The sequence below is a fragment of the Ammodytes marinus genome, assembly GCF_949987685.1.
Source record: "Ammodytes marinus genome assembly, chromosome: 16".
Classification (NCBI taxonomy): Eukaryota; Metazoa; Chordata; class Actinopteri; order Uranoscopiformes; family Ammodytidae; genus Ammodytes; species Ammodytes marinus.
In genome coordinates, this window is record NC_137220.1 from 3,871,508 (window position 1) to 3,881,783 (window position 10,276).

The window sequence follows — 10,276 nt, forward strand, 5'->3', positions numbered from 1 at the left end:
TATGTTTTAATTGTGCTCAAAATGAAGCTTGTACTATTTTTGGTTCCATGGCGTTTTGCCAATTTAGTCGATCGCTTCAAAAACATGTTTTCGTCACTGTCATGCTGGTTTCTAGATAATCTTATCAGTTTAAATCTCAGCCATTGTCTTCTTCATAGGAAAAATATTTGGTTTTATTTCCTCATGTCATGTCTGACTCAACGTGTGACACTACACTGTACTTGAGTATTTCCTTTGACTTTTTTCAGGGTGACTGTGTCTCAGAGTCAGGTGGTAGAGCGGATCGGCCAATGATCAAAGGGTTTGTGGTTCGATTCCTGCCCTGCCACCTGTGCCATGGTTGTTGTGTCCTTGGGCAAGACACGTCACCCACCTTGCCTTGTGTGAATGTGTATGGCTGCTGTATGTTTGAGGTGGTGGTCGGAGGGGCCGGGTGGTCTCTAGCCCCTCCAAAGTGTCATCAGATTAGGGACCAAGACACAAACCTGTTTTATTGACAATCATTCACTTCCGTTAGCTGACATCAGATTCCAAATAACAGGTAGTTATTTGGAAACCGTTGGCAAGGTGTTGAGAGAGAGAGGGAGGGAGGGAGGGAGGGGAGGCAGAATAAGGTTATTTATGCCGGAGCAGAGCACATGAAACAGTCTTACAGTCATGGCTTTCTACCAGGTGATATCGGTGCTTATTCTCTTCATTCATGGTAAGGACCCTCCGTTACTCCCCACCTAGGGGAGTGAATCAAAGTGATTTTTTGGACATGGGCTGTTGTAAAAGGTTGTTCACCTGAAATGATATCTAGGACCTTCAAGGATCACAACCTAGGTGGACAACCTGCACAACTACCTGCTGGAAAGCTACAGGGGGCCGAAATAGAAAATCCTAAACACGGTTTAATGCGAGGGTAAAAGTTTATTTGTTTAACTCATAGATATCATCATGAAACTTTGCCAGTAGAGTACTGGCATTAAAACATTGATTTTTTTATTGTATTTTTCCATTTTCTTAAAAAATATATATGCAAATTTAGCATATTTCACAAATTATGCACACATTTGCACATCTTTAAAAACCAAAAATCTAGATATTGGCTAAAGCAAGAGTTGAAATCTTTATTGCATTTTGACTTTATATAAGTCTGTTAAGTTTCTACATAACAAACGTCCTCTGTGAGAAATGGTGTGATAATTCTGGTTTGATAGTGTATAAATAAACGTGATTTGATCGTTTTTTTCATTATTCTGACCCAGAAATCTCAACTTCTAAATCACTTACATCAACTAAACTTTCCATAATCATTCTTAGCACTATTCTGTAGGTTATTGAAGAAGGATTTTTTCATACGTTGTTCACGAGTTGATTTATGAGACATTTTCTTCTTCAAAACATGCCGTAATGCATTTTTGAGACCTGTACCTATATTGTTTGATTTATAAAATTTAAAAAGGCTGCGTAAAAAATCCTTCTTTAATAACATTCAGAATAGTGATAAGAATGATTATGGAAAGTTTAGTTGATGTAAGTGATTTAGAAGTTGAGATTTTTGTTTGATTGAGTAATGAAAAAAACTATCAAATCATGTCAATCTAACCACTATCAAACCAGAATTATCACACCATTTCTCACAGAGGAAGTTTGTTATGTAGAAACTTAACACACTTATATAATGTCAAAATGCAATAAAGATTTTAACTCTGGCTTTATCCAATATCTAGATTTTTGGTCTTTAAAGATGTGCAAATTTGTGCATCATTTCTGAAATATGCCAAATTTGCATATACATTCAAAAAATTAAAAAAAAACTTCAATACAAAAATTAATTGTTTTAATGCCAGTAATCAACTGGCAAAGTTTCATGATGATATATATAAGTTAAAAAATAAACTTTTACCCTCGCATTACAGCATGGTTCCGATTTTCTATTTCGGCCCCCTGTAGCTTTCCAGCAGGTAGTTGACCAGGTTGTCCACCCAGGTTGTGATCCTTGAAGGTCCTAGATATCATTTCAGGTGAACAACCTTTTACAACAGCCCATGTCTGTTTTCTTAAAAAAAGAGGGTTTTGCCCCCTGGGTACAATGTGAATTAAACAGTACGAAAGGTTATGAGGGCCAGCCACGTGTGAGTAAAAAACTTTAAGGAGGAAGTCGAAAACTCGAAAGTTCCAGACTCCGGTGAAGTTGGAAAGATATTTACCAAATTTTTTTTTTTTTTTTTTTTTAAGTTTTAGTTTAGTTTTATTGTGAATCTGTCATCAGCTCTATACCTACCTTCCTCTCTTTCTTTTTAAGTGTGAAATCAACAGTTGAACCAAAAGGCCTAAGTTCAAAACAGCCATAAATCAGAGAGTATTTAGACATTTATACAATACTTCTAACCGATTAAACACATCTTCTCCCTTTGTTCTTCAAAATACGTTATTGGGGTACAAATGACTTCACCTTTAAACATTGAACTTATTGATGCATTGTTTACATTGAACATAATTAATGAAATTCTTGCAGCGTGCAACTTCAAACAGATGTGACTCATATGTTATCTTGTCCACTACCCGGGTTTTTACTGGGAGTTTTTTCTCAGCCGAGCTAAGGGTCTAAGGGCAGGGTGTCATATTGTATCATATTGTATCATATATCATCTTGTATGAAATGTAAAGCCCACCAGGCACATTTATTTGTGATTTTGGGCTATACAAATAAAACTGATTTGATTTGATTTGATTTTGAAACCTCTTTTTGGGCCTGGTGCTAAATTTCAAAATATCTCAGTGAAATACCTTGACCATGTTGTATTTTTGCTTTAAATTAAGTATTTAGTTTTGCCTATAGAGGCAGTGCGGAATGCGTCATAATCGGAGGCCACGCCCATCGTGGGGGAAAACAATTCACAGCGCTCCGTTCACTTTCTATTGAATGACACTCGTATTCGGCAAACAAACTTAATAAAAACGTAATACGACATGCCTTTCACAAATACACGTTACATACTCTAAAGCCACGAGTCTTGTCTGTCTATACGAGCTGTTTTTGTGAAAAATGATTGAGTAATTTTCAATATCGAGACAAAACTCTTAACTAATGTATGCTGTATGCTAGGCTAATGTTAGCCTTCTGCTGTAGGCTAGCCAGGTCGGACGGGAAAAAACACCTCAATATCTAAAATTACTCAATAATTTTTCACAAAAACAGCGTATTTGTGAAACGTATGGACAGACAAGAGTCGTGGCTTTAAAGAAAGTAACGTGTTTTTGTTAAATGGATGTTTGAATGCGTTTTAATTACGTTTGTTTGCAGAAGACGGGTCTCCTTCAATACAAAGTGAATGTAAAGGCGTTCAATGGTTTCCCCCACGATGGGTCCGACCGGACAAAAACACCTCAATATTGAAAATGACTCGGTCGCAGAAATGTTTCTTTGGAGGAAAATGGACATACATATTGTGAGCTGTGAGCTTCTAAGTGGAAAAAAGTCATACTAAACGAGGCCTCTTGCCTCATCAACTCTCTAGTTAAATGAGATTCTACATTCCACGACAGAATATCTAAACGAAAAATTGCTCTCAACTCGAAATGTTTTACATTAAAGAAACACTTTATCTTTTTATGCTTTATTGATAGTGTAGAGACAGAGTTGAAATGGTGCAAAGAGGGGAGTGACATGCAGAGAACGAGCGCGGGCTGGAATCGAACCCGGGTCCGCTGCTCGCTGAGGCCCATGGGGGGGACGCCCTACCAACTGAGCTAAGGGCACCCCTTAAAGAAACACATTTGACACTGAATCTTCATCAATGTCTTCTGCTTCTCACGGTACCTTCATTTCATTTTTCAGTTACACGGTTTGCGAGTAAGAAGAAGTATTTCGGAGTTATGCATCTCGAATAAATTCTCTGAGTGCGTACCTACAATCACCACAATCGCGCCGACTTAACGGGCAATCAATTCTTTACTGCTACCTTCTGACAGAATTGTGTGCATGGGGCCATAGTGTAGTGGTTAAAGCTTAGGGCTTAAAGCCTATAGATTGCAGGTTCAAGACCACCTGGGGCAAAACATTTTTAGAATCTAGAGTGCAGTTAAACTTTGCACACATGTCAATCATGACTCAAAGATGACCTCATATGATTGTAGAGAACCAAAGATTAGCGGTTCAAATCCCGGTTAAAGCAGAATTTTAGACTCACACAGATTTTCTTCCAACTTTGCACAGATGTTGATTATGACTCAATTATCAGATGAGTTTAGAGGTCAAATTTCAAGGTCATAATTCATTCATAATTTCAGCTAGAAAGTCCATTCAAACTTCAAAATATTCCTAATTTTTCATACATTATATTATTCAACCATTCTGTTCATTCAGATATATTCATCCTTCGTTCTTCATTAACATTCAGCAGTGAAGCTCATTCAGCATCAGCTTCAGCTCAGCAGCGCAGCATTCACACCGCAATTTCTTCAGGAATTGCATTTCTAGTTCCGTATTATTATTCCGCCATATTCATGGCGGGCCATATCTTCAACATGCTTCATTCCACAAACTTCCTTCAACTATCCTCATATTCAGCCCGTTTTCCACATTATTGGATTCATTCAAAATGTTCAAAAAAATTCATAACTTCATAATTAATAAACAATTTAACCAAAATTATGAAAAGTTTCAAATATCTTCTTTTCCCTGAAAATTCATCCTAGAAACTCCATTCTAACATCTAAATGTTCAGCTCATTCCAGAAAAGAATTATTCAATACAGTTTTTTCATAAAGTCCATAACTCCAAAGAAAATCAACTTTTTATGAAATTCATATTTCATACAAAATTATGATTCCTCCTACTCGTTCATACTTCATCGTAGAAACTCCATTTAAAGTCTTACATGTTCGTCTTGCACAGGAGCACATTTCCATAATTAACTATTTTTTCATAAAATTCATAACTTCAGAGATAATTAAAGGTTTATTACACCAAAAATCCCCATAGGGAATGTATGGGGAAATCGGCAAAACGCTTAGCTTAGGGCTTATAACCTATAGATCGCAGGTTCAAGACCACCCCGGAGCAAAACATGTTTAGAATGTAGAGTGCAGGTAAACTTTGCACACATGTCAATCATGACTCAAAGATGACCTCATATGATTGTAGAGAACCAAAGATTTCAAATCCCGGTTAAAGCAACATTTTAGACTTAAACAGATTTTCTTCTAACTTTGCACAGATGTTGATTATAACTCAATTATGACCTCAGATGAGTTTAGAGCTCAAATTTCAAGGTCATAATTAATTCATAATTCCAGCTAGAAAGTCCATTCAAACTTCCAAATATTCCACATTTTTCATACAATGTATTATTCAACCATTCTGTTCATTCAGATATATTCATCCTTCGTTCTTCATTAACATTCAGCAGTGCAGTATTCACACCGCAATTTCTTCAGGAATTGCATTTCTAGTTTTTATTGGGTTTTTAGCACATCACATCTACACATAGTAAGATCAGCTTACAGATGTTAATTCAGTGCAGATAAAACAAAACATTCAGTAATGAACAAACAATTGAAACAAAAACAAACAAAAACAGAGCCTGTGGGAAAATGTGATGTAGACAAAAAGATGACATACATACATATGAAAAGATGAGCGCAGCTCAAGTAGCTGCCTTACACTTAAATGCAAACATACTGAGAGCCAGTGTCCTTACAGTTCGTCTCAGTAAAGTATCCACTTCTGACATCTCTTAGCATACAAATCTAACCTCAAACCTAACACACAAGTCAGTCGTTCCATTGTTCTTATTTCATGAATGACATCAAACCATTGTTGCTGTTTAGGTGAATCAGGCTTATAGCAGCTTCTAGTTATGGTTTTCCTTGCTGCTGTAAGGAGTACTTTCACCAAGTATCTGTCCCTCTGCAGAGGAACCAGTGAAATGTAACCAAAGTACAAGACAGTGCATGACAAAGGAATAACAAAACATTTTTAAAACACAGCCGATGCATCTTTAGAGCACATTGTCTGCCTTATGACGATCGGAAAGATGCAACGATAAGGTTGTGCTCATGAGTTATTGATCCCTGAAGTCAATATCTTTCCAACTTTAACGAGTTTGTTCTGGACATTTTTACTTTATTCATGAAATTGTATTTCATCTTCTTAACTCAACAATATTTCAACATTTGTGCACAATGGGAAAAGAAACTTCCTCCACCAATTTTTTTCTCTCCTGTGGCCTTCATATTCTTCAATAAAATGTAAAGTGTAAATATATATTTTTTTGTTTTCTATCTTTCAGAGTCTCAATCACAGCTAGCCGGTAAGTCAAAGTTTCTGTGCGCATTTCAAAATTCCTTTCATTTGGACTGTGAAGGGAAAGGAACTGACTGTGTTGTGTTGGTTTCTCCCTGATTCTTGCACTTTGCAATATAGTGCCCAGGCCTGCATACATGTTGCGATGTTTGCGTCCGTCACTGTTTTGTACTGTTATGTGCTGTCGCCTCTCCTCGCTGTAAACCAATTTGCCCTCTTGGGACACTAATAAAATCTTGAATCTTGAATCTTTTAGTTTTGTTTATAGTTTCATTATTCAATGTAAAAATGAAAACGTTCGGAAAGCTCAAAATTTCAAAGGAACTGTCTTCGTCAGAATTGTTGAGATAACTTATCATTCATACAGTATGCAATGTAACTGTCATGGTCCGTCTGTCTTGTTTCCTCCCCATGTCCTGTCTAGCTTCCCTCTTGTTGATTGCTGTTCCCGCCCCTAATGTGTTTCACCTGTCTCTCGTTGTCTGCCCTGTCTTGTGTGTGTATATAACCCCCAGTGTTTCTTTGTTCCCTGTCCGAGCATTGTTTCCTGTTGGTGAGTCTGTCCCGTGCCTGTTCTATGTTTTCCTGTTTCTCCTGGATGTTCGCCTGTTGGCCTTTTTTGTTAAGTTTTTGGACAATAAATATCTTTTAGTTTTACGTCTTGCATTTGGGTCCTGTTTTCCTGCCTGCCTGCCTGCCTGCCTGCCTCATCGTAACAGTAACTTTAATTCCTTTTTTTTAAAGATTTTTTAGGCATTTTTCATGCTTTATTCTAGTGCAGACTTTTTCCTCGAAAATTTTCGTTTTCACACACTTGTGGTGTAGTGGCTAGAGCCCCCTGTTTGTCTCTCTCTTTCAGTGTGTGGTCGGGCTGTGCGAAACACCAGGATAGTTGGAGGAGAGGTGGCCCCTGAAGGAGCCTGGCCATGGCAGGCTGATCTGCACCGCGCGGGCGCGAACGGGAGTCACTTCTGTGGAGGATCCCTCATCAACAGGGAATGGGTGATGAGTGCTGCTCACTGCTTCCCAAGGTGAGGAAAACAACACTCCATGCACCTGGGGGTTACCAGACAAAAACGTTGGGAAATAAGCTCTTAAGTGGCAATAAAAAATAGTCCAGATGCGTCTATCAAGCTCCAAACAAAATCAATCTAGAAATTGTCTCATGCTCATGTCTGGACTGTTTTGTTTCTCTTGTGATCTCCAGCGGTGACACAGGTCAGACAGTGTATCTGGGTCGTCAGAGTCAAGAGGGTTCAAATCCCAACGAGGTTAATCGGACGGTAACACAAGTCATCAGACATCCAGGCTACGTCTCCTCTACTTCTGATAACGACATTGCCCTGCTGAAGCTCTCCTCTCCTGTGAACTTCACTGACTTCATCCTGCCCGTCTGCCTGGCGGCCTCCGGCAGCACCTTCCACAGCGGGGTGGACTCCTGGGTCACAGGATGGGGACGCATCGGGTCTGGAGGTTAGTAAAAAAAAAACTGGATTTCACCTCTGAATCAAATGTTTAAATGCTAGATATAGATAAAAATATAATTTTTTGTTATGTTTTGAAAACCAGGGCTGAAGCTTTATTGAAACTTTCTGAACAAAAAATCTACTTTTAATTTTACTTTATGGCTTGTTTAGGACTTGAAACTCAACAAGTTGAGGATTTGAGACTTGACCTCTGACTTGATTTCGGACTTGTTTGTTTAAAACTATGAAGGATAAAAATTACTAAAAATCTGACTGAAACTTATACAAATGAACACTGATGTGATGTTTAATAACCTGAATGTGTGTCTGTACAGTGGACCTTCCTTCCCCAGGAAACCTAATGGAGGTGACGGTGCCAGTCGTGGGGAACAGACAGTGTCAATGTGACAATTCTGCGTTTATGATCACAGAAAACATGATCTGTGCCGGCCTACGTGAAGGAGGAAAAGACTCTTGTCAGGTGAACATTTTGACTTGAAAGATATCATTACATTACATTTAGCTGACGCTTTTATCCAAAGCGACTTCCATTAAGTGCATTCAACAATGAATATCATCATAAAAACATTGCCAGTAGATTAGGCTACATACATTAAAACAATCATATTTTGTTTTACAGTTTTCTCGATTCAAATGTTTGATTAAATATATAAAATGTTCCTCTCCTTAAAGGGGGATTCAGGTGGTCCGATGGTGAGCAAACAGGGCGATCGCTGGATCCAGGAGGGCATAGTGAGTTTTGGAGAAGGTTGTGCCCTGCCCGAAAGACCAGGAGTCTACGCCCGAGTGTCCCGATATCAAACCTGGATCAACAGCCAGATCAGCAGCGACCAGCCAGGCTTTGTGACCTTCACTTCGAATGGGACTGACAGTGATCTCAATGTGACGTGTCCTGGCTTAGAACCTGCTTCAACCACCGTCCCTACAACAACCGTACCACCACGTGAGTCCATGACTTTAGAATACATTGATTTTGGTAACTACTACATACATAGTTATGCATTACCTACTACATGGGGTTTATTTAAAATGTTTTAGTAACTACTAAAAATGTTTTTAATATAGTAACTACTACATAGTTATGCATTACCTACTGCAAAGTTTTTCGAATTTTTTTTAGGAACTTCTACAACTTCAAAAACTATACCACCACTTGAGTCCCTGACATTATAGTGGCAAAAAAATGTTTTAGTAACTACTGCATAGTTATTGAAAATGTAAATAATAAAACTATGTAGTAGTTAATGCATAACTTGGTAGAAGTTACTACAATCTCTGTATTTAAGTGTTACCAAGAAAGGTTGCATTGATATATGTAAAGCATCTAAACCTTTTCATTAACTCTGGTTTTGCCTTTCCTCTCCAGCGGTGGTGTGTGGCAGAGCGCCGATGAACTCCCGTATCTCTGGGGGAGCGTCGGCCGCGGCTGGCCTCTGGCCCTGGATGGCCAGTCTACAGAAGAATGGAAGTCATGTCTGCAGTGGAACGCTGGTGGCTGTGGACGCTGTGCTGACCAACGCAAACTGCTTCTCAAGGTAACAAACATGGACTTTGTTTTCCTTTTAAAGTAGATACAAGGAACTGTTGTGCCCAGTGGGGCAAGACACTTCACCCACCCTGCCCCGTGTGAATGTGTATGACTGCTGTATGTTTGTGGTGGTCTGAGGGGCCGTAGGCGCTGAATGGCAGCGATACTTCTGTCAGTCTTCCTTCTGTCAGAATTCCTCACCGGGGGCGATATAAGTTACACACTATAACTTTTAAACCAATCCTTGTTCTCCTCACTCCAAACTAACCCAGCTCATTGTATCCCTCCACAGCTCCCCAGTAGCGTCTGACTGGACTGTGATTCTGGGCCGTGTGAATCTGAACGAACCAAGTTTGGTGTCGTTTGTTGAGGAGAACCTGAACGAACTGAGTCTGTTTGAGGTGTCTGTGTCAAACATCACTGTGAGCTCTCTGCCTGGGTCTAACGTGGCTGTGCTTCACCTGGCCTCTGAGCCCGTTCTCTCAGACTACATCCAGCCCATCTGTCTGGACAATGGGCGGACCTTCAGCGTGGGGGCCACGTGCTGGGCAGCTGGATGGAGCTCTGGGAGAGGAGGGGGTGAGTCCACAAGAAACATTGATGCTATAACTCTTGTTGGGATGCAAGATTAGGTGTAAATAAATAAAAATCTTTATTCATAGATCATCTATGCAATCTCATGGTAGGGGTGTCACAATTTGATTTGACTTGATTTGACGGACGGCATTGGTTTTTTTCTTCAAGATAATGGTTGTTAGGGATGGTTGTCTAGGAGAAATATACAGACTACATTTAGTCAAATAAAGACTTGCCCTCAGGGACTTGAGAACAATGACTTGGTCCCACCTTTGGCAATTAGTCCAGTTTACTTCTGTCTTGTTTTTAATTGAGATTTTTCATAATTTCAAATTTAAATTATTTTAGATGTTCAAGCTCTGCAGGAGTTCCAGACGTCGGTGGTGGACT

The 10,276-nt window shown here is 39.2% G+C and overlaps 1 protein-coding gene across 1 annotated transcript; it reads left to right on the forward strand.

The window, feature by feature from the left end:
• Positions 1–657: 657 nt before the first annotated feature.
• LOC307262978 (tryptase-like) lies at positions 658–8,955 on the forward strand (the record flags this gene model as incomplete). Its single annotated transcript, XM_080043997.1, has 7 exons — positions 658–703; positions 6,282–6,302; positions 7,155–7,326; positions 7,503–7,768; positions 8,097–8,242; positions 8,455–8,725; positions 8,903–8,955. The coding sequence occupies 7 exons, from the start codon at positions 658–660 to the stop codon at positions 8,953–8,955; spliced, it is 975 nt and encodes a 324-aa protein (XP_079900123.1).
• Positions 8,956–10,276: the final 1,321 nt, after the last annotated feature.